Raw genomic sequence first — 25,050 nt, 5'->3', positions numbered from 1 at the left:
CAATGTATATGAGTAAATATTTCTTGAGTATCTATTATGAGCCAGACAAGGAGATACAGCAGTAAATGAGGAAGATTAATCTCTGCCAAAAAATCATGAAATTTACATTCTACTGGGGGAAGACAATGTATTTTTGTCATATCCTTAACAACTCTGTTAGCATATTTCATGAGAATTATTGAAAAAGAAATCCTTAAGGAGAATATGCTCAGAAGGAATACTTGCTGCCCCTATTTCACTCACAGTTACAATTCTGGGGGCAAGACTGAATATGATTCCACAGATGCATTATAACTACACAGAAGTAAAGATGGATATTCACAATACTATTGAGTGAACATTTTAACCAGTTTTAGATGTACAGTTCAGTGGCATTAAGTATGATCATCATGAACATCCAGGATGTTTTCATTTTTTACAACCAAAACTCTGTACCAATTAAACAAAAACTCCTATTCTCACCTGCTTCTAGATTCTAGCAACAACCATTCTACATTCTGTCTCTTCATAGAGACTACTCTAGACACATCATATAAGTGGAATCATACAGAATTTACCTTTTTGTGTCTGGATTATTTGATTTAGCATAAGGTCTTCAAGGTTCACCTATGTTGTAATATGTGTCAGAATTTCCAGGAAGGTACTGGAAATATTGAGGGGAACATTTTGTAAGATATACAATTGTCCAATCACTATGTTATACATGAAACTAATACAAAATAATATTGAATATAAACTGTAATCGAAATAAATAAATAAATAAATGCAAAAAATCATTCTTTTCTAAGGCTGAATAATGACATTTTGTTTATTCATTTATTTGTCAATGGACATTTGGACTGTTTACACTTTTTCACTATTGGAAAATGCTGCTATAAACATGAGTAGAAAAATATCTGTTTGAGACCCTGCCTTCAATTCTTTTGGTTGTACATCCAGAAGTGGAATTGCTGGATTATATGGTAATTCTATGTTTAATTCCCTCCCACCCCTCCACCCCCCATGATACTGTTTTCTGTAGTGTCTGCACCATTTTACATTCCTCAGCAATAGATAAAGTTTCAAATTTCTCCACATCCTCACAGACACTTGCTATTTTCTGTTTTTATTCTTTATAGTAGCTACTAGTAGCCCGGTGCACGAAATTCGTGCCCATTAAGAGGGAATTAATTGCCCTAACCGGTTTGGCTCAGTGGATAGAACATTGGCCTGTGGACTCAAGGGTCCCAGGTTCGATTCTGGTCAAGGGCATGTACCTTGGTTGCGGGCACATCCCCAGTAGGGGGTGTGCAGGAGGCAGCTGATTGATGTTTCTCTCTCATCAATGTTTCTAACTCTCTGTCCCTCTCCCTTCTTCTCTGTAAAAAATCAATAAAATATATATTTAACACAAAAAAAGACTATGGACTTTTCAATAAACTCAACTGCATGAAAATAAAAATCTTTTGGTTTAATAACAGTTAAGTCTAGTAAGGACACTCCCATAGTGGGGAATGTGCAGGAGGCAGCTGATCGATGTTTCTCTCTCATCGATGTTTCTAACTCTCTATCCCTCTCCCGTCCTCTCTGTAAAAAACCAATAAAATATATTTTTTTAAAAAGGGAATTAATTAGCAAAGATATTTTAATATTGCTCTTTGCCCTTTCTCTATAATAGAAGTGTGAGAGATGAAAGGAAATTAGTAAAATGTATATGAAAATCATATATAAATTTATTAATAAATAAACAGTAACAAAAGGATATAACAACAACAGAGGCATGATATAAAAACGACAAAGAAACATGATATGAAAACAACAACAACATGATATAAAAACAACAGTGATGCAAACAATGACTGATAAAGTGATTAAACTTATTCTAATATCTCCCTGTACACCACATTAAGAGTGAAAACACTTTTGTGCGAAAACGGGTTCAGGTAGGAATATTCCTACTCTGTCTAGAGTTTGTCCTTGTGATTTATTAATAGTCATCGCAAATGCTGGCATTACGGGAAACTGTCGTCGAATCAATTTAAATGGGAGGCCAGTCTCAGATGCGGACAAATCAATTCTTGGAATCAGAACAACTTCTCCCTCTGCAGATCCTGTTAATACTTCAGCTTTGATAATGTTAGGTCGTAATCTTTTGATAATAAATCTGGTACCATTACAAAGACCCCATTTACTATTGAGATTTCTCAATAGCATGATGATTGCACCCACTTTCAATTTTAATTTATGACACGGCATTCCCGAAGGAGTAATACTATTAAGAAATTTGATGGGAAAATTTTCCTTTTCAGCATCATCTGTGGAATCAATGGAATCGTCACTGAAATATGTGTGAAAATCTCCATTGAGTATATCCAAATTTTCTTCATTTAATTTTTGAACATGCTCATTTTTTGGACAAAGAATTGCACGTTTAGATATATTTTTAATATTATCTATAGCAGTGGTTCTCAACCTTGGCTGCACATTAGAATCACCTGTGAATCTTTTTAAAATCCTGATTCATGGGCCTCATCCTCCGGAAATTGTTTCTTTGTTATGGGGTGGGGCCACAACATTAGTAACAAAGAAACAGAATTAAAACTTTATCATGGGGAGCTACTACAGTGTTTTGGACAGGTTCAAGCCTTGGACTGATGAGAGGGCACAGTCCTCTCATTGCCACGTGCAAGTCCCAACTTGGAGGGCAGGGCCCTCCCAGCACAATTATAGCCAACAGCTGTAGTTGTAAGCTTGAACCTATGGTCTGAACACGTGGCCCCACATGCCTAAGTGATGTAGGCTTGATAGAGTTCAGGTGCATGTAGCTGAGTAGGATTGAAACCCAGTAGAATGTTGTAAACATCTTGGTCACGCCCTTACTTTGCCTTGTAGCATCTGCTATAAAATAAAGGTATGGCTGTGGGCGTGGTTGCTGTCTCTCAGAGAAGCAGTGTCCCACCGAGACCCAGCTTTCATTCTCTTGTCTGTCTTTTCTAAGCCTTTCAGCCGCTGCCACTCAGGTTCACCCCTGGCCGTGCTGGCTTGCGGCAGATCTGCCTCCATGCTCCAAGGGCGGGTTCCTGCCTCAAACCCCGCTCTTACAGGAAACAGCTCCAGGAAACAGCTTGGGGGAGGCCATAGCCATTGCCAAGACAACCCCTGCAGGACTGACTTCCTTCCGCTTGGTCGCAACGGTTCTTCTGGACGTGATGAACGCCACCCATGGTTTTTATATAAGTAGATTTTAATGAGTGTGAAGTGGTCTTGAACTATGGTAGCAATCATCTCAGGTAGAAACTGCAGTTTAACTTTAACCCTGCTGTTTGGCTTCTGTACTTAATTGCTTGCTAAAACAATAGAAAAGTTACTTTGATTTTCTGAACTTATGTATGCTATCCCAATTGATTGAATACTCCATTGTTGGTGGTTTGAATATTCCATTGATTGTGATCTTACTGGTTATTGCACCACATTCTTCTGTACCTGGAAACCAGGACAGCACAATTACCCTAAATTGCCTCAGTGGCTACAGATAATGAGTTCTGGTTTCAGTGGTGGTCCCAAGACCAGGACAGCACAATTATTCTAAATTGCTTCAGTGGCTCCAGATAATGTGTTTCCATTGATTCAGTGATCTGAAGACCCAAAACTATAATTAATCTTACAGATAACTAACTTGCTCAATTTCGCTTCTGTAAGTGCTTTGTGCAAACTAGGTTCCTCATTCCAAACCCAAAGATGTAATCGATACCTTTGTAATATTTGCCTATATAAGCCTGATGGTGCCACCATTTTGGGACTGGGAGATTTGGAGCCATAACTCCCTCTCAGTTGCTGGCTTATTAATTAAATGACTCATTAATTTGGTCTTGAGTCCTGAGTATTTACTCGCGGGGTACATTACAACAGTCTCTCACTGTGGTTTTGATTTGCATTTTCCTAATTATTGATGGCCCACATTTTTTTCACATGCCATTTGCACCTCTTCTTTGTAGAAATGCCTATTCGAGTCCTTTGCCCATTTTTAAATTATTTGCTTTTTTCCCCTTATTTTTGTTGCTATAAGAGTCATTAATATATTCTGGATATTAATCCTCTCTTGGATATATAATTTGCAAGTATTTTTATCCATTTAATATGTTGCCTTTTTAAAATATATTTTTATTGATTTTTTACAGAGAGGAAGGGAGAGGGATAGAGAGTTAGAAACATGGATCAGCTGCCTCCTGCACACTCCCTACTGGGAATGCGCCTGCAACTAAGGTACATGCCCCTGACCAGAATCAAACCTGGGACCCTTCAGTCCGCAGGCCGACGCTCTATCCACTGAGCCAAACCGGTTAGGGCTTTATAGGTTGCCTTTTAACTCTATTAATACTATCCTTTGATGCAAAAAATGCTTCTAATTTGAAGAAATTCTATTTATCTGTGTTTTCTTTTGTTGACTATGCTTTTGGTGTCATATACATTTGTTTTATGTAATGAAACATAATTTCCTTTGTGACTTCTGTGACTGCATGTATGATGATGAAAGACACTTCAGTTTTAAAATTAGATGAATATACTTTCTCTTTGTTCTTTCATAATTTAGTTTAAGTACATAATATATTTAAAACCAATGGATTTTCTTTTAAAATTATATTCTTGGAAACTATTTAAGACATTGAATATGTTTTTTTTAAATTAAAAAAATCTTTATTGTTGAAAGTATTACAAATGTCCCTCTCTTTCCCCCACTGAACCCTTCTAGCCCACCCCCCGCCCTCCACCCTAGGCCTTCACCACCCTATTTAAATATGTTAATAAGAGAAAAAAGTTTATAAAAGACTCTATCCAGTTTTATTTTTTAAAACCCCAGGTTAAACACAACACATTTATAAACAAGTTAGACTAAAAAGACCAAAATGTATACGTTGGTTCTCTCAGGGTTGTGAGATTGCTAGTGATTTCTATTATACTTTAAAATTTTTCTCATTTTCCAAATTTAAAAAAATTAGCATATATTGTGTTAATTATCAGAAAATTACAAAGAATGTTGCAACTACAGGATGTGGATGCAAAGGGGCCACATGCTAAACTGACTAGCTCAGGGAAGGCTTGCATGGCAGCCTTGCAAACTCAGAGACCTAAAGTAACCACAAAGGATGGTCTGAAACTAAAACATTTTTTAACTAAAAAAAGTGGGTAGTCATGTCCTAGCCTGGTATCTTCCTGACAAAGGTCAATCTTTACCTTAACTGAGCCTGTCTGTTGTCTTTTTGCATCTACAATAACATATAGTTGGAATGTCAAAGTAATTTTCCTTTTTCCGGACCCCTCAAAGCACAGGCACTGCTCTGTAGAGACCACAAATCCCCTCATTGTTATTGAGTTAATTGCTGACTGCTAACTATCCTGCACCCACCTAAGTAAAAGAAGTATGTGTCTATCATTTTATTTTTTATCCAATCACAGAGGTTTCCATGCTTTGCTTTCTCCCACCTCCATAATCTATCCCTACTGGATTTCTTATAACCTGCTTACTCTCCTCTTTTGATTGTAATGTATAAAACAAGGTGCAAAACTGCCATTCTCCGGAGCATTATCTCAATCTGTTGAGATTCTGCTTTTCGGCATTTGTCTACAATTTGGCTCAAATAAACTCACAAAAATTCTACAGATGTTTGAATGTTTCTTACATTAACAAAAACCAAAAAAATAAAACTTGGAATGCAGGGGGCTCATAACTATGGAACTACCAGAATGGCACATGAGCCTAAAATTTGAATTTTGTAAATACTGTAACAGTATATAATGCACAGAGATAAAATAATTTAAAATGGAAAATTTACCTGCATAATAAAAGAATCTGTAAAGATATACAATAATATCAAAACAGTATTTATCTCTGCAATAGTAACACAATACAAATTGTTGTTTAAATCTGGAAAGAAAATGATTAAAATGTTAAAAATTGTTCAATTAATCAATAATCAGCCTTAGAAATATGGAGAAAATAAACATCACCAATGATTCCTACCCAGAGGAAATTTTGTAATAACTGCATAGGATTCTCTAGTACAGCGCTTCTCAACCTGTGTGTCGCAACCCCTTTGGGGGTCAAACGACCCTTTCACAGGGGTCGCCTAAGACCATCAGAAAACACATATATAATTACATATTGTTTTTGTGATTACTCACTATGCTTTATGTTCAATTTGTAACAATGAAAATACATCCTGCATATCAGATATTTACATTACGATTCATAACAGTAGCAAAATTACAGTTATGAAGTAGCAATGAAAATAATTTTATGGTTGGGGGTCACCACAACATGAGGAACTGTATTAAAGGGTCGTGGCATTAGGAAGGTTGAGAACCACTGCTCTAGTAAGAATACTCTATCATGTATTTAACCATGCCTTTAATGCTGAGATTTAGATTATTTTCAATAACTCAAAAGTGTCAACCAAATGTTATGATACTTACAAGAAGCATTACTTTATATTTGAGTCCTTTTTAAAAAAATTCCTTAGAGCTTTAAAGCCAGCAACAAGAAAGAGGAAGTAGCAAGTCAGTATTAAGACTGGGCTATTGATAAGCCAGGCAACTGGTTTATAGTCTTCACTTTTTAAATTTTATTATGTATATTTATTTTTATTGTTCACTTCTTCATTGTGTTCACGTGACATACAGTTGGATACAGCACTTTAACTCTTCATCTCAGGACCTCTTTCACCCTAACCTCTCTCACACACACACTTCACCTGCCACCTACCCAGAGAAATTTTTCAAGAATTTCCCAATCTAAATTGCTGCTCACTAATCATAAAGTTTGTGGAAAAATACGGAAAAACAGACTATAGGATATTTAAATAACTGGCAGTTACACCAGCCTGAGACCAGCATTGTTAAATTTTTAGTGTTTTCTTTCTAGTCTCTCCTTATAAGCTCCTCAACCACCCACTATTTCCCTTTCCAGAGCCCAGGGCTAAAAATCAAAGAAATAGAGTTAGGATGGATGGATGTCTCCCCTGGTCCAACATTTTATTTTATTTTTCTATTTTTTTTAATTGAATTCATTGGGGTGACATTGGTTCACAAAACCATACAGGTTTCAAGTGTACAACTCAACAAAATATCCTCCTCACACTGCATCTGTGCCCATCGCCTCAAGCAAAATCTCTTTTCTGTCCCCATTTCCCCCACCTTTGCCCACATCCACATAACCCCACCCCTTTTCCCTCTGGGTATCATCACACTGTTGTATGTGCCTTTTTATTTTATTTTTTTGTCTTTTTTTTTTTGCTTAATTCCTTCACCTTCTTTTAGTTACAATTTTCTCTTCACTCTTTTGAAATTATAAAAGTATAATACAGTTGAAAATTGAAAGGCTAAACCAATACAATATGGGTTTCCAGAAAACTCGGGGAGAGGGGCTGTTGGAGGATGAGGAGGAGGTAAATGAATCAGCCATATTCTCGGAAGGTGAGTGGAGTTGGAAACTTGATAGATCTAATAATTTATTGGCTCAGGGCTTGTCAATTACGACAGCCCAGCAAATGAGATTAGAGCAGAGTTGTGGGGGAGGGAGGGCGTGACGCAGCAAGCTACTGGCACCAAGAAAATCTAGCCAAGAGACAGCTGCGTTATCATATTGCGGCACCATTGTTGTTGTTGTTTTTTGTTTGTTTTGGTTTGGTTTTTTAACTAGCTGCTGTTTGCGGAGGTCTACCCACTGCGACACTCTGCATCTCTGGCCGGGTCCTGCAGGACGGTTCACATCGCCCATCTCGCCATCCTCTGCACCCAAGCCCAGGCCACCGCTGCCGCGGTTCAGTTCTTACAGATCAGCACCGCCTTCATCCCGGCTGCAGTCCTGACCACCGCTTTCACAGTCCGGCCGCTACCGCTGGTTCCACCTCTGCAACAGGCATCGCTGCTTCTGATATTCGGTGAGTCTTTCCCTGCGGAGGTCAGATCTCCTGATCTTGGAAGTAGCCGCATTAGACGTGTACGGTCCTTTGAAAAATGGCCGAGTCAGCCGACAGCAAGGAATTATTAGTATCCAGTCAAGAAGAGGCTGGTAATAAGGTGATGGTGGAGGGGCCTGGGAAACAGCCGGAGCACGGGGAAAATGCCGCAGCTGGGCCTGGAAATGATGGAGAGAGCGGTGAAGAAGCCGCCCCTTGCCCTGGGGAAGAAGGGGAAAAATGTGAAGATGCTGCTGGGTCCGGGGAAGGCGGGGAAAAAGGTGAAATTACTGAGGAGGACTCAGACCCAGACCGACCAAAAGGACTTATCGGTTATCTTTTAGATACAGACTTTGTTGAAAGCCTGCCTATGAAAGTTAAGTACCGTGTATTAGCCCTCAAAAAGCTTCAAACTAGAGTGGCGAATCTAGAATCCAAATTCTTGAGGGAATTTCATGAAATTGAGAGAAAGTTTGCTGAAATGTATCAGCCTTTGTTGGAAAAAAGACGTCAGATCATCAATGCAATCTATGAGCCTACAAAAGAGGAATGTGAATATAAATCAGACTATGAGGACTATGATGATGAGGAGATGTATGATGAGGAAGAGATGTATGGTAATGAAGATGGTCTGGTACATGAGTATATGGATGAGGGTTATGAGGAAGATTATTATGATTATGCTATTGTGGAGGAGGAGGATGACAACAATGCTGCTGCTGCTGCTGATGATGATGACATTGAGGCTACTGGGGAGAATAATAAAGAAGATGCTCAAGGAATTCCTGATTTTTGGCTGACTGTCTTAAAAAATGTTGATACACTCACTCCTTTGATTAAGAAATATGATGAGCCTATTCTGAAACTCCTGACAGATATTAAAGTGAAGCTTTCAGATCCTGGTGAGCCTCTCAGTTTCACACTGGAATTTCACTTCAAACCCAATGAATATTTCAAAAATGAGCTGTTGACAAAGACCTATGTGCTGAAGTCAAGACTAGCATATTATGATCCCCATCCCTATAGGGGAACAGCGATTGAATATTGCACAGGCTGTGAGATTGATTGGAATGAAGGAAAGAATGTCACTTTGAAAACCATCAAGAAGAAGCAGAAACATCGGATCTGGGGAACAATCCGAACTGTGACTGAAGATTTTCCCAATGATTCATTCTTCAATTTCTTTACTCCTTATGGAATCAGCTCAAATGGAAAGGATGGAAATGATGATTTTTTACTTGGTCACAATTTACGTACTTACATAATCCCAAGATCAGTTTTATTTTTCTCAGGTGATGTACTTGAATCTCAGCAGGAGGGGGTAATTAGGGAAGTTAATGATGCAATTTATGACAAAATTATTTATGATAGTTGGATGGCTGCAATTGAGGAGGTTAAAGCCTGTTGCAAAAATCTTGAGGCAATGGTAGAAGACATTGACCGCTAAGGCAGATCTACATGGCCCTGAAATTAACAGCCTTAGATCTAGATACTCAAAATAAAAACCGTTAATTAGTCTTGTGTTCTGAATTTTTCTTAGAGTGTTAAAGCATATATTAGAAATATAAAAGAAGTTAAAATACTAATTCATTTGACCTTGCATTTTAGTAGTAGAATGCTTTCAAGTAATGTATACTGTGGTAAATGATTTAAGACATTAAAATAGTGTAATGTATTTTAATCCTTCTGAAGTCCTTTTGTCATGTAGCTATCAATTTGTTGATGTGAATATTATCCAGGCTGCTAAATGAGACCCAAATTTTTCTGCTGTTGTTGTTTGGGTAATTTTATTTTCTTAGTCCTTTAGCTAGTGAGTTTCATTTTGTCATGCCTGCTTCATTTTGCAATAAAAATGCAGTAGAATTTAAAACTTGAGTGCTTAAGAAGAAGCCTGCATATGGTTAAGAATTTCAGGCAAAATCAAATTTATTGTTAATAACAGCTTGTTCATAGGCTCTTATATTATGTAATCGTAACAAAAAATGAAACTTAGTAATACTGAGGTTATTGTTTATCAGTGAAATGTTAATCACAGTATTTTTAAAAGATTCACATTGTACTGTGTAATTGTGTAAGCTGTAATTACAGTGTGTAATTTTTTTCTTATACAACATTTAATCATTCATTGAAAGTGATCACTTTACCATTTTGAAAAGACTTCATGTTCTTTCACTGCAAAATAAAATGAATAAAAATTTCAGTGTATCATGTTTTAAAACTGATCTTTTTTTCTGGTTAAGAAAGTAATATGTTCATTGGTGAACATTTGGAAAATACAACAAATATTTAATTAAAACTAAAATACTGGGTGAGTGGGAAGAGATCAACCAAAGAACTTGTATGCATATATGCATAATGTATGGACACAGACAATAGGTTGGTGAAGGCCTGGGGTGGGAGGGAGCAGGGGGAGGCTAGAAGGGGTCAATGGGGAAAAAAGAGGGACATATGTAATACTTTCAACAATAAAAAAACCAAACCCCCCCAAACAAAACAAAAACTAAAATGCGTATTCCCATTCCTTAAAGATAGGCACTGTTAATGTTTTGATTTATTTTTTACTATTATTTTTCTATGTGTACATATGCATGCAAATTTACTAACACTATACTTAGATATGCAAAGACAGTGTAACTTTTTATTGTTTATAACTGATCTAGTCTTTCTTAAACTTTTTTTCATTGTTAATCCTTACCAGAGGATGTTTTCCCATTGATTTTCAGAGAATGGAAGGGATGGGGAGGAAGGGAGAGAGAGATGAGAGAGACATCGATTAGGATTGGTTGCCTCAAACAAGGTCAGGGATTGAATCTACAACCCAGATACCTGCCCTTGACCCTTCAGTGGGCTGGTTGACACTCTAACCACTGAGCACACCAGCCAGGCCATAACTGATATAGTCTTAATCCTGAGACCACCTCTACTGCCCAGGGTTGCAGGGAAACAAAAATTGCAAATTTAACCAAATTCAGTAAACTCATTGCTATTTAGTAGTTTAAATATTCTGTATAAAACAACAAGGTTCTGTGTGTTAGTCAATATTTCAGATTTACCTACCCTTCCACAATGTTATCTGGATGTATAGGGGCTTATATTGCTTTATGTCTTGGGTGGGGAGCATACACTGACTGGGGACAGTGAGATGTGGTTGGTCAGAGAGCTGACTTCGTCTCAGAGCCTACATTGCCTTCTTCAGGTATGGAAACCCAGAGATTTGGCTTTCCCCTTTGGCAGACTCTATGAAAGTCACATCTATCCCACTGGGACAACAGAAAGAGAGAGAGAGAGAGAGAGAGAGAGAGAGAGAGAGAGAGAGAGAGATTATTAATAAATTTATTTTTATCTTTTACTTTTTCAATTACAGTTGACATTCAATATTATATTAGTTATTAGCTTCTGATGTAAAGTATAGTGGTTAGATAATCATACTTTACAACATTTCTTCCCCCCCGAATATTTTCAGTACCCACGTGGCACCATACATAGTTATTACAATATTATTGACTATATTCCCTATGCTATACTTTACATCCCAGTTACTATTTTGTAACTACCAATCTGTACTTCTTAATCCAACAGGGAACTTCTTAATCTCTTCCATACCTTGTGAATGCTGAGAGTGAGTAGGAAGTGATAACTCTGTCTTGTTATGGCTGCCTATCCACTCTACATCCCAGGTGGTTGTAATGTGATCCCACAGAATTATAAAATTTAAGTAGAACAAAAGCTCTTCTGCTTGTGAGTTATTTTTCCACTATTGAACATACTCATTCCTTCAGATTTTGGCTCAAAGAGGTAGGTTTTATAACACTGCCTGTATTTCTCACTCTGTCTCATCTCTCTATAGTCAACTGAGCAGGAAGGCATGGGAATTTTCCTCTTCTTGTCTGGACATAATATCATATCTTTCTCCCAGGTACAATAGTAGATGCTCACTTGCTTTTCCCTGGGGTTGCAATAGTTGACAGTGTATAGGGAAACAGAGACAAGTTAATATTATAGGGGAACCTAAATATGGAAATACTTCCCATATTTACTTGACAAATATAGACCTTTTCACAGTTTTCATCAATGTTAATCTCAACCTCTATTAAATTCCTGACTTCCCCCAAACCCTTCTCACACAGAAAGATTAAGCCTCCTTTAATTGTGTTTACTTTTATTGTGCATTAAAAAGTCAGGAACATGGGTGTATCTTTTCTGCTGTTTCACAGAGGAGAACCAGGCACCTTGAAGTCCCTCCTGTCCCTTTCTCTTGCCTTTATGAGGTAGAGCAGTAAAACTGCTTCTGGGCTTTCTATAAGGGCAGCCATCCCCTTTGCTGTATCTCTCATGTCAATGACCTCTGGCCAAAGACCATGAGGGACATACCCATAGTTGAAAAAGTTGGATGCATTCATTACTGCTGTGAGGCAGAACACACATCATGGGGAGCTATTGTATGTTATCAGTAAGTGGGTGTTAAAAATCACATTGCAGGATTTGGGCTTTGGTTGTGTGATTTCATGGAGGGTCTAACAGTGGAGGTTTACTTTACATTGTAGGAAAAATTTTAGAATTAGCAGCTCAATAAATCTTTATAGGGAGGAGAGACTAGAACAAGAATAAGTCTGTAATTGGTGAAAAGGTTGTAGCCACTCATTTTAGCTAGAATGGCAAGGATTTGGTATTTTTTGGTTGGCACAGTGACCTTGTTTTTGTCTACGCTTAGGCAAAATTAAGTGGCTTTGCTTTGTCACATTTAATTGTAGTCCTAGAGTAACCTGGTCTGAGGCTGTTCTGTGAGATGGTTTATGTCCAATAAGAGAATAACATAGCCTAGCTGTGAATATCAGGCCTGATGTCAGGGACTGCTTTTTATGTTTCTTTCTCTTTCACCCCTTCTCAAAGAGGTAATTTGAGACTGTCAATTTTCCGATAGCTTGTGGTGTGATGACAGTACATTTGATTTGGGTTTAGACTGGTGTAAAGGCCCTTTAGGCCTTGAGAGTAGCCATTAGCTTTAGCCCACATTCCAGAGAGGCCCGTACTAGGGTTTAGGACACAAATATAACTAAAAATAGAATTTTACCTTAATTCTTTTTGCAACTGTTCTTAAAAACATAATTCATACAGTCTTGGAGGAGTTTTGAGGTGATTATTGGGCCTTGTTAGAGTTTTGGTATTTTTAAGGAATATACTAAATATGTAAATATAATAAAATTCTATTTTGGGGCACGTAATTTATAGTGCAAATTACAGTATTTAGTATTATATATCATATGGCATAGAGATCAGTCTTTGAAGCCAGGCTGCTTGGATTCAAATTCCAATTCTGTAACTTATTAGTTGGGTGACCTTGTGCAAGTCACTTTATGTGTCTCAGTTTTCATATCTTGAAAGATAGGGTAATTATTGTGGACTACATCATAGATTATTATGAAGAGCAAATTGATTTATATAAAGTGCTTTTAAATACGTGTAGCACATAGATGCTGATAGGTGTATCTATCTTTATTATTTTTATTATTAAGTTTATATCTGTAAAATACTCAAAACTGTGAAGTATAAAAAAGACTACAGTAAATTCTTATTAAATTATTAATAACAAAAACTGAAAGCTTATACTTTCTATTTTAATAACAGACTCCCCAAGAGTTTTGCTAATATTTAGAAGGGCTAAGTGGCAAGTTTAGGTGCAGTACTTAACTTACTGACAAGCCTGGTTAATGAAGAGGAAAATATAGTGACTAACTATAGTGTTACTTCCTCACCTTCCCAATATATTCAGTAGCCTTATAGCTGTGTACACCAAACTCTACACTCATCATAGGCCATTTGATCACTGGCCAATAAATGCATCATTAAATTAAAATATTTGGAAACTGGGAACTGTCAAACCAGAAACTAAAATCACATGAAATTATATATCATCCATAGGTACATAGCAGATTTGATTTTTTACTACACAGATATATGCAACATATAGCTGATTATTTTAAAGCAGAGAATCTTTTAAAATATAGTCCGGCCTGTGTGGGTAAGTGGTTGAGCATCAACCTATGAACCAGGAGGTCACAGTTTAATTCCTGGTCAGGGCGCATGCCAGGATTGTGGCTCGATCCCCAGTAGGGGGCGTGCGGGAGGCAGCTGATTAATTATTCTTTTTCATCATTGATGTTTCTATCTCTCTCTCCCTTTCCCTTCCTCACTGAAATCAATAAAAATAATATATTTTTTAAAATAAAAGAAATATAGTCCCAGCTGGGTGGCCTAGCTGGTTGGAGTGTCATCCCATACACCAAAAGGTGGCAGTTTGACTCCCAGTCAGGGTACATACCCAGGTTGCAGGTTTGAGGCTCACATGGGAGGCAACCGATTGATGTTTCTATCTCACATCGATGTTTCTCTTTCCCTCCCTCCCTCTCTCTAAAAATTAATTGAAAGCAAAGATGTATAAAGAATAATTTTCTATGGAACACATTTCAGAAATGTATTTTCTCTGAATTCTTTGCCCAATAATATAGTTTTTAAAAGTAAAAGAAAAAAAGAATGTCTAAAATTAGATGACCCCTGCTTTTTAAACCACATAAATGATCTATGTGTTGATCTATTCCCAAGGTGATTAAAGACCATAAAAACTCCATTAACCCCCATTCTGCATGTGCACACACTTCCATACTCTTACTGGTTCTCTCTGTGTGTGTGCCTGTTTGCATGTGCTCACTCATGAGATGGAAGAGGTGAAGTGGGATGGGAGTGCATGGGGTGGGGGTGTCACTCATCATAAAGGACCTCAGCCCTTGTAAAACTTCTCTCCTGGGGCTTGTGCGGGTGCTAAGTAGGGGGTGGGATGAAAGGGAAGCGAGGTTAATCAGCAGAGGCCCCTAATATAAGCCTCTTCTTTGGCCTGTGTGTGTGCGCGCTCATGTGAGCTCACTTCGTATATTATTTGAGCCTTCTGCCTTAGTCTATTTTAAATGAGATGTGTGTTTTTTTAAGCCTTTCATTACTAGTTTTATTTAAGTATAATTGGTATACAAATTAGTTTCAGGCATGGAATATAGTGATTGGACATTTATAAATCTTAAACTGTGATCACCACACTAAGTCTAATAATCATCCATCACTGGGAAAACTGATCACAATATTATTGGCCATATTCCCCTTCACCTTTTTCCACCACCCTCCAAACCCTTGTCTACTCTGGAAACCATGAGTTTGATTCCTGTTTCAATAAGTCTGTTTTTGTTTTGCTTCATATTCCACATATAAGTGAAATCATATGGTACAGGCAGTCCTCGGGTTATGTCGGACTTGACGTATGTTGTTTCATGGTTACGTCACCATCTCCCAATTATTTATTAAAAAAAGTTCCATCATTTTGACGTATGTACATATGTGCTTAATGTTTTTTATTATTTATTTACCACAAGTAAAGGTCAGGAATTGTTATCTTTCTTTTAAATATTTTTTACTGTTTCACTTCATTACTGCTGTGTATGTGCTCCATGTGAGTGACGTAGGTGCTTATGTAGGTGGGTTCCGACTTATGGCGAAAATTGCATTATGTCACACTGTAAGAACAGATCTCCAATGTAACCCGAGGACCTACTGTATATACATATTCAAGAATATTGAGTTCCACAAGCGCCGGGCAGAGGCAGAGGGAGAGAGAGAGATAGACGAGGCGAAGAGGAAATCTCAGGGAGTAGGAGTTGGGGAACCCTTCTGTGCCACAGAAAATTTCCAAAGAGAGTGAAGGAAGACTTTCTGGAAGAGGAAGGCTTTACTGTTAGGAAAATGATCAAAGTCTGTAGAAATATTATACTATCTTTTGGAGAGATTAAAGGAAGGAAATAATAAAGATTAGAGAAGAAATAAATGACATAGAGACTAAAGAAAAACAATACAAAAAAATCAATGAAACAAGAGCTTGTTCTGCTGCATTCATTTGCAGCAAGGGTTCAGGATCTGAAGAAGGAGCCACACACAAATGAAAACACTAGAAAAGAAATATGAATTTAGAAGGCATGGGGGGCCAGGCAGAAAACTTCCCTCTAGTGGAGAAGGTCTCTGAAAACTGGGTCCAGTCTGCTTTTTATTCACTTGAATACACATTTTCCCTTTAGGAATGCAAACAGGTAAAGTTTGGTAAACAGTAGAAGGATTATCAGGTTAGGGGATTGCCTTGAGCCGTTTGGCCAACAGCAGGGCAATATTATGCTGATTATCAGCCCTGCTGAATGTGAAAGTCCATTGGCCTTCCAGTAGGACTTTTGGCATTAATATGCTAACTACTGTTGGTCTTTGCCTCCAGCATTTTACCCTTTTTGTTTTCTTAATAAGTCTAGAAAGGTGTATGCCACCTGCAGGGCTTGAGTCCTTTTAAGACTTTTCATTCCGCATCTGCAGACTAGAATTAAACATATAAGAACAAGAATGAGATAGACAATCATGGTTATGCTAAGAGTCAAATGTAGGGAGATCAAATGAAAAGGATTGAGTTCTTTCATGTCCTTTTTAAATTGCTGCCAGGCATCAAAGGAACTAGTTTGCAGTAGGCTCCTTTCTGGGCCATCAGTGCTTTATAGGTCCCCTTCTCAATCACTGTCCCCTGTGACATGACAGCAATGATATTCGAGTTCTGGATGGTGGACAAACGGTGGGCAATGACAATGCTGGTCCGACCATCTTTGGCTTTGTCCATGGCAAACTGCACCATCATACAACTGGTGACTGCTAGCATGGCAAGGCTTCTTCACCATCCCAGGTCATCTCTGGACTGTTTCTCCTCTGTCTCATTCTCCTCCCATTTCTTATCTTCAGCATGTTGCTTGGGGCTACTGCTATCTGTGGCTGGAGTAGTAGATTGTCTGCAGCTGCAGGTACAGGTGTCTGGTCAGCTCCTCTCTCGGATCCCTGTTGAATGTTCCTTGCAGAAATCTGCATGGGCTTGGAGGAGTTTTCTGGAAATACACAAGCATATCCTTGACCAAAGGTTAACAAGGGGTCAGGCCCTTCCATAAACCAGACTTTGGATCTTTCCATTTAACCAGACCATTTTCCTTTGGCTTATTTTGACACCAATGTAATTCCATGGGTGTCTTGCCATAAGTGTTACAAGTGAAAAAATTTGAAGTAATTAAGGCTTGGTGTAGTTTACTTACAGGAGATTTCTCCACTATTCCTCCTTTTTGTTTTTCAAGTTGGGATTTTAGCCACTGATGTTGGCATTCTATAATTGCCTTTCCTTGGGAATTATATGGTATTTCCGTAATGTGCTGAATTTTCCATTTTTACAAAATTGCTGGAAATGACATCTGCTTAAATAGCATAAATAGACTTCGGTCATTGAGCCATTTTAATTGAGTAGTCTTAATTCTATTTACCAGGCCAGCAGCATAGGCAGAACTAGAAATAATATTAAGAGACTCTTGGAAATCCTGCAATGCAGCCTTGATGGCTTCTAATTCAATTCTTTGCACAGAAGTATGACTGGTCTGGATGACTCGGTCTGAATTCATTGCATGATAAGCAGCTTTACCATTAGATGAACCATCAGTAAAAACAATTAATGCTCTAAGAATAGGTTCCTGCCTAGTATTTTTTGGTATAATAATAGGGGTGTAATATAAAAATTGTAGTAATTTGTTTTTTGGTTGGTGACAACTAAGTTCCCCTGAATATTCACTTGAAATAAGATAACTTGCCAATTTAAATTAGTCTGAAATAAGGTTTATTTTCTAACTTCATTTGTCCTTGGGTGTGGACAGTAAATGACACTAATTGGATTTCTGCTATCAGTCTTTTTGAGTATATTGACATAAGCTTTGTTTAGGGAGGCAAAATGCAAATTATTTACTTTTAACTGTCCTTGGTTTAGGGAAGATAGGATTTACCAGATGGCCCCAAACTGCTTGGCATTCATATATGTATTTTTTAGATGGTTGCAAACTGCTGTTACATGCGAGCCATAAAATTAGAAAATGATTCTGTAGGTCTTTACATATCCTATATAATAAAAGGCTAATATGCAAATTGACTGAATGGCAGAATGACTGGTCGCTGTGACACACACTGACTACCAGGGGGCAAACTCTCAATGCAGGAGCTGCCCCCTGTTGGTCAGTGTGCTCCCACAAGGGGAGCGCTGTTTAGCTAGAAGCCAGGCTTATGGCTGGTGAGCACAGTGGTGGTGGTGGGAGCCTCTCATGCCTCCGTGGCAGCGCTAAGGATGTCTGATTTATGGCTTAGAGCAGAGGGGGCCTAAGCCATCAGTCAGACATCCCCCAAGGGCTCCCGGACTGCAACAGGGTGCAGGCCAGGCTGAGGGACCCCCCCTCCAGTGCACAAATTTCATGCTCTGGGCCTCTAGTACTTAATAAAAGCTTTCGTAGGATCCCTAAGTATATTGAATAAATTTGTCATATCTCCTGTAGAGATTTTTAGATAAGGTCTTAACTAATTAATGTACGCTAATAATTTTTAAAAGTCATTTAAGGTCTTAAGGCAGTCTTTTTATATTTCTACTTTTTAAGGCCTAATACATTGATTTTTAATTACCATTCCTAGATATTTAAAGAGCATCATCCTCTGTATTTTTTTCTAGAGCTGTGGTCAGCAAACTGTGGCTCGCGAGCCACATGTGGCTCTTTGGCCCTTTGAGTGTGGCTCTTCCGTACAGTGCGATTGAAACTTCGTGGCCCATGCGCAGAAGTCGGTATTTTGTGGAAGAGCCACACTCAAGGGGCCAAAGAGCCACATGTGGCTCGCGAGCCGCAGTTTGCTGACCACAGGACTAGGGGGTTAGAAATAAGGCTGGAAAGGTCATCAAGTGCTCAATAATAAAAGCCATAGATTGTCTACTTCATATTGAAGGTAAAATAATACCACTGACAAATTTCATGAAAACTTATAATGTTTTAGATGCTTTTTATAGCTGTAATGTAGAAGACATATTAGGAGTGATTGAGGCTGGGAGCAGAGCTTAATTAGAGGATAATGTAATATTCTATTTATACCCTCTGTCCTTAATTACAGGGATAACACTTCTACCTTGACCTAAAAGTAAGGTCTGTATAATAGTCTTAAGTAGCATACATGAACTTGTTTCTTCTACCAATGCAGAGATTTTGTTTACTTTACTTTGCAGAGTTTGTAAAAATGTCTTCATTCTAAGTGGTTCCTTAAAGATGATCTTTCTTCTTCTTTTAAAATCACCATTTCTGACCCTTATCTTAATATGTAAGTTTTAATTCACAGCCTGTGCTAGAATAAGAAATATTAAATGCTTTTCCCTGGGGGAAAAACAATTCAAATGTAAAATTATTTACCATAGAGTTCAGAAATGGGGGAAAAACATAGGAACTACTTTAATATCTAAAATGAGGACACTCTATAAGAAGATTCTCATTCTATGCAATGATGGTGAGTTGTAGAAGAAAAATGACAGACATAGATGTTTTAGGTATGTTTAACATATGCTGAAAAGCAAATTATGGGATAAAATATATTTAGTATGATTCTATTATTGTCTTAAATGCTTATTGATGAATAGTGAAAGCTTGTAAAAGTATAGAAAATATTATGTCTGAAGTGGTTTTTATCTATATCTTAATGTGTTTGATCTCATTATTAAGAAAATAAATGTACTTGTAAAGTGAAGTAAAAGAAAAATGTGCAAGCCATTTGAATTTCACAAAACTTAAAAAATATGTTGACTAAGAGACTTCTGGTAAATGTGGTCCTTGTATCCTCCCACAACCACATCAGAATTACAACTAAACTACAGAACAACCATCATTCAGAACCACCTTAAATCTGGCTGAAAAGAAGTCCTATAACTAAGGAAACAAAAAAGGAAGCCACATAGAGACTGGTAGGAGGAGTAGAAATTTTGAAAGGTTTTGTCCCACACCCATGTGTGTCAGATAAAAATCAGGAGGCATACTCAGTTGTGGAGGTCCCCTCTTAGGAGCGAGGAGTCACAGCTCCACACTAGGCTTCCCATCCCAGGGTTCCATTGCCAGAAAGAGAAGTTCCCATAACTTCTGGCTGTGAAAACCGGTGGGGATTGTGGTTGAGTGAGACAGAGGGCTGCTGGAGTTCTCTTAAAGAGCTCATACATGGACTTACTTGGACTTAGTCCCTCTGAGTTCCAGTGCTGGGATAGCAGCTCAAAAGGCAACAGGAACATACAGAGAGAAACTGGATTGTCTAGCATCAGGGAGAGAACTGGAGGGGCAGCTTTCATCCAGACAGAAGTGCTGACAGAGGCTATTGTTCCCTTTCTGAGCCCTTCCCTCACAGAGCCAGCAGATGGATGACATAGCTGAGTCTCCATCAGTCTATCACTGTTCACCCCACTCTAGTGATTCCCTGCAACCTCTCCCCACCCAACTTGCAAACTCACCCAAGCTGTTTTCAGGAGCTTTACCATAGCAATGGCCTGTCTTGGCTCATGCTGTGGACTTTCCTAAAATCTCTCAACCAAACAGCAACTGGCCTTTGCAAGCCCCACATCTCTGGCTAAGTGGCCCTAGGCCAGTGGTTGGCCTGCGGCGGTTCGCGAGCCACATGCGGCTCTTTGGCCCCTTGAGTGTGGCTCTTCCTAAGCCTTAGGAGTACCCTAATTAAGTTAAAACAATGTACCTACCTATATAGTTTAAGTTTAAAAAATTTGGTTCTCAAAAGAAATTTCAGTCATTGTACTGTTGATATTTGGTTCTGTTGACTAATGAGTTTGCCGACCACTGCCCTAGGCTGTCGACCTTGGTTCAAACCTTGGTGTCTCCTGGGCACCTCCAAGTCCAGCACAAGTAGCAGCCATCTGCAGCTCATGCCAGGGGTACCTAGGGAGAACACGAGTGGTGGCTTATCTTACCCTGTACCTTCCAAGAGGCTCCAGAAACAGTACACCTGGTGGACAACTTCATACCATATCAACACATCACCCAACCACCACCATAAGTGACACACTTAAGGTGTGGACTCATTAGGCACTAGAGACCTGCTGAAATAAGTCCTGCTCTATGGGGTGGGCCCCTGCACAACTGATTCTCCATGGTGGTCACAGAAAGTCCTTGCAGCCTATAAACCTGGGAATAAATCCCTGTCTTTGACGTACCAACAGCAATCAAGGCTCAACTACAACTGGAGGGCATAGATAGCCCACACAGAGGGGGCACATCTTGTGTGTACATCTCAAATGAACAGGGAGGCTGTGCCACTGGACCCTACAGGACACCCACTACCTTACTCCATATTACCAAGCCCGGGCAACATTGTAGCTTTACCTAATACACAGAAATAAACATAGGGAGGCTGCCAAAATAAGGACATAAAGAACCATGTCCCAAATAAAAGAATAGAACTAAACTCCAGAAAAAGAAATAAACAAAATGGAGACAAACAACCTACTAGATGCAGAGTTCAAAAACACTGGTTATAGCCCTAGCCAGTTTGGCTCAATGGATAGAGCATTTACCTGCAGACTGAAGGGTCCCCGATTTGATTCTGGTCAAGGGCGTGGACTTTGGTTGCAGGCTCCCGGCCCTGATCAGGGGCATGTAGGAGGCAACCAATCGATGTGTCTCTCTCACATAAATGCTTCTCTCTGTCTCTCCCTTTCCCTTCCACTCTCTCTAAAAAGTCAATGGGAAAAATATCCTTGGGTGAGGATTAAAACAAAACAAACAAAAAAACAAAACAAAAAACAAAAAAAAACATTGGTTATAAAGATGCTCTGAAATTAGATGAAAGATGCATGAACTGAAATAAAGAATAATTTATAGGAAATCAACAATAGAGTAGATGAACCTGAAAATCAAATCAGTATTTAAAATATAAGGAAGCAATAAAACACCCAATGAGAATAGCAAAAAGAAAAAAAAAGAATTTTAAAACATGAGGACCATGTAAGGAGCCTCTGGAATAACTTCAAACAGACCAACATTCACATCATGGTCATACCAGAAGGAAAAGAGACAGAGCAAGGAATTGAAAACCTATTTGAAAAAATAATGCCAGTAAACATTCCTAACGTGATCTAGGAAATAGGCATAGAAGTCCAGAAAGTGCAGAATCCCAAACAAGATGAACCCAAAGAGGCCTACACCAAGATACATCATAATTAAAATGCAAAAGTTTAAAGATAAAAAGATAATCTTAAAAGCAGCAAGAGAAAAGCAGTGAGTTACCCACAAGGGAGCTCTCATTAGACTGCCAGCTGATTTCTCAGCAGAAACTTTGCAGGTCAGAGGGAATGGCAAGAAATACTCAAAGTGACGAAAAACAAGGACCCACAACCAAGATTATCCAGCAAAGTTATAATTTAGAATTGAAAGCTGGATAAAGAGCTTCCCAGACAAAGGAGTTCATCACCACCAAACCAGTATTACATAAACTGTTAAAGGATCTTCTTTAACAAGAAGAATAAAAAGATAACATATATGAACAGTAAAACAGCAATAAATATACATCTATCAAAATTGAATCTAAAAACAAAATAAATGAACAGGCAGAGCAGAAACAGACTCGTAGATACAGAGAACATTTTGATGGTTGCCAGATGGGATGGCGTTTGGGTGGATGGGTGAAAAAGGTGAAGGTATTAAGAAATATAAATTGATAGTTACAGAATAGTCATGGGAATATAAAGTACAGCATAGGGAATATTGTCAATAATATTCTAATAACTATGGATACCATCAGATAGGTACAGATTTATTGGAATGATCACTTGGTAAGTTATACAATGTCTAATCACTGAAACTAATATAATATTGTATGTCAACTATAATTGAAAAATTAAAAATGGTTTAAAATATTTTGTAGGAAAAAAGTACTAAAAATATGTTGAACAACTTTAAAAAGCTGATCAGGTATCTATGTACTCTTCTACATTACTGATTGATGTAAACTTTGAGAAATATTTGGCAACACACCAAAAAAAAATATTTGACATGTCCATATTTCTATCATCCTGCAATTACAATAGTAAGTAACAGAAAGCAATAAAATATCCCAAGACATTTAGGTACACAGGTGTTCATTATACAATTGATCTTACACACAAATTATTAGAACCATTTAAAACATATTCCAAGGAAGCTTGGTTATATAAATTGTTCATCCTAGTGATGGTATATTATTAAACAACATAATTAAGAATATATTTAATGATTTATAAATATGGTCCCAGAGAACAGTAACAGTGAAAATACCCTGCAATGAAACAATGCATAGTTTATTAATCAATATAAAGGTATGTAGATCTATTTATTAAAATTGTATTTTGTCAAGTACTGGTATTAGGAGTTATATTAGGATTTTAACTTTGTTTAATTACACTAACAATTTCAAAATATTTTCTATTGTAATCATGTACAATTTATATATGTTTAAAATATATTTAAAAACCCTCCTGTTTCCCAGATAAAATGATGATCAAATACAGAAATAATTGTAATACCAAGTGAAGAAAATAATACAGGTACCCAGGTACAGTTAAAATTCTGATCCACCTTATAAAGATAAACTTATCCTTTCATTATGGATGGCCATTTAATATTGCTTTCCCTGCCACACTGCCCGTATTTTGACACTTTCATTTTTCTTTAGCAATGTTAGTTCAGGAAATGACCTTGAAAGGCAGCAAGATTTGTGCCCTACGATGCACTTGGTGAGCTTTGTCTGGAAGAAGAAAAAACTACCAATAACTTAGATGCAGGAAGAATTACACACACACACGTTCACACAAACACAGATATATAGACATGTATATATGTAAATGCATCTATCTGTCTACTGAACTATCAATTAAATGGAATACTAATAGCCAGAGAAAATATTTTAAAGGTATCTTTAATGACATAAAATGAAGTTCAAGAATATGCATGTGTGTCTATATGCAAATAAACACTATATGTGTGAAAACCAAATATAAAAACATTATGTACATTATTATATACATATATGACATTTGCATAAGAAAAATACGAGATGAGTACAGTCAAAATATTTTAGGTAGTTTTTGGAAAATATCAATGGGCACAGATGAAAATGACTCAGGAAGGCATGGGTGGTCATGAAGATTGATTACTGGTGACATTAGTTTGTTTTTGCTACCTGGTCCACTTTCTGACTTTTTTTCTGCAATGAAGCTGAATTATTTTTTGACAATGGGGAAAATGGCAGGAGGTAGGCACAGGGGAAGGAAGTGATAAACAGTATTTAAATCCAGCAAAACAACCAAGGACAGCAAAATGCCATTTTTAGCTCATCAAGCTGGCCAACACACACACACACACACACACACACACACACACACACACACATGCGCGAGCACGTACGTGCGCGCGCGCACACACACATATCACTTACAGTGACCAGGAAATGGGCATACTCTGTTTTACTAGCTGCACTGACTGGCATGAATGCAAATCGGTACAATATTTATGAAGGGGCCATTTGGCAACACACCGGAAAAGTCTTTAAAATGTCCATGTGTGGATCCTTCGAGTCCACAATTAAGATGACCGTAGGGTATGCCAGCGGAGATTTGGCTTGACAAGGAAGGAGTCACTCATCAGAGACTCAGTGTTGGGGTTAAACACAAGGAAAGAACTAGGCACCACCTGAATGTCCAGCAATGAGGGAACGGTTACAGAAATGTTAAGGTGCACAGATACACTCTGCAGGCACTGAAGATGAGTTTCAGAAGCCTGTTGTATAACATGGAAAGACGTTCAGTGGGGTGATTTCTGTTTGGTTTTAGTTTCTGAAAAAAAGCAGGTTAAGAAACACCACATACATGAACCGTTGTATAACAGTATGTGAAAAGGGAAGGTGAGGTGGGGGTGAGAACGGGAGGGAGAGAGAGAAAGAGAACCTGGAAAGGCAGCACACCAAAAAGGTAAAAGTGGTTGTCTCTGGGTAGCAGAATCATGGGGAGCCATTACTCTCTTGGTTTTCCCTCATCTGATTTCCTTCTCCTTTCTGATGTTTCTACCATGAGATTGTATCACCTGTACAGTAAACAAAGAGAGAAAGTGCTTTTAAAACCAAACCACAAGGAGAAGAGGCAGCCTCTAATTTATCAAGTGGCACAGATAGCAAGATTAGTCACAATGCC

General features: G+C 38.0%; 1 protein-coding gene across 1 annotated transcript; it reads left to right on the top strand.

Annotated features, from left to right (window-relative positions):
- Window positions 1-7,526: 7,526 nt before the first annotated feature.
- NAP1L2 (nucleosome assembly protein 1-like 2) lies at window positions 7,527-10,139 on the top strand. The gene has a single exon (XM_005863899.2). It carries the CDS (start codon window positions 7,993-7,995, stop codon window positions 9,379-9,381), a length of 1,389 nt encoding a protein of 462 aa, XP_005863961.1. The 5' UTR covers window positions 7,527-7,992; the 3' UTR covers window positions 9,382-10,139.
- Window positions 10,140-25,050: the final 14,911 nt, after the last annotated feature.

The sequence above is a fragment of the Myotis brandtii genome, unplaced genomic scaffold, assembly GCF_000412655.1.
Source record: "Myotis brandtii unplaced genomic scaffold, ASM41265v1 scaffold1816, whole genome shotgun sequence".
NCBI lineage: Eukaryota > Metazoa > Chordata > Mammalia > Chiroptera > Vespertilionidae > Myotis > Myotis brandtii.
The sequence above is the reverse complement of the archived record's forward strand: the minus strand, read 5'-3'. Positions and strand labels throughout refer to the sequence as shown.

Bases quoted from the DNA above. Each gene is read 5' to 3' on its own strand.
- NAP1L2 (XM_005863899.2), top strand. From the start codon at position 7,993: ATGGCCGAGTCAGCCGACAGCAAGGAATTATTAGTATCCAGTCAAGAA.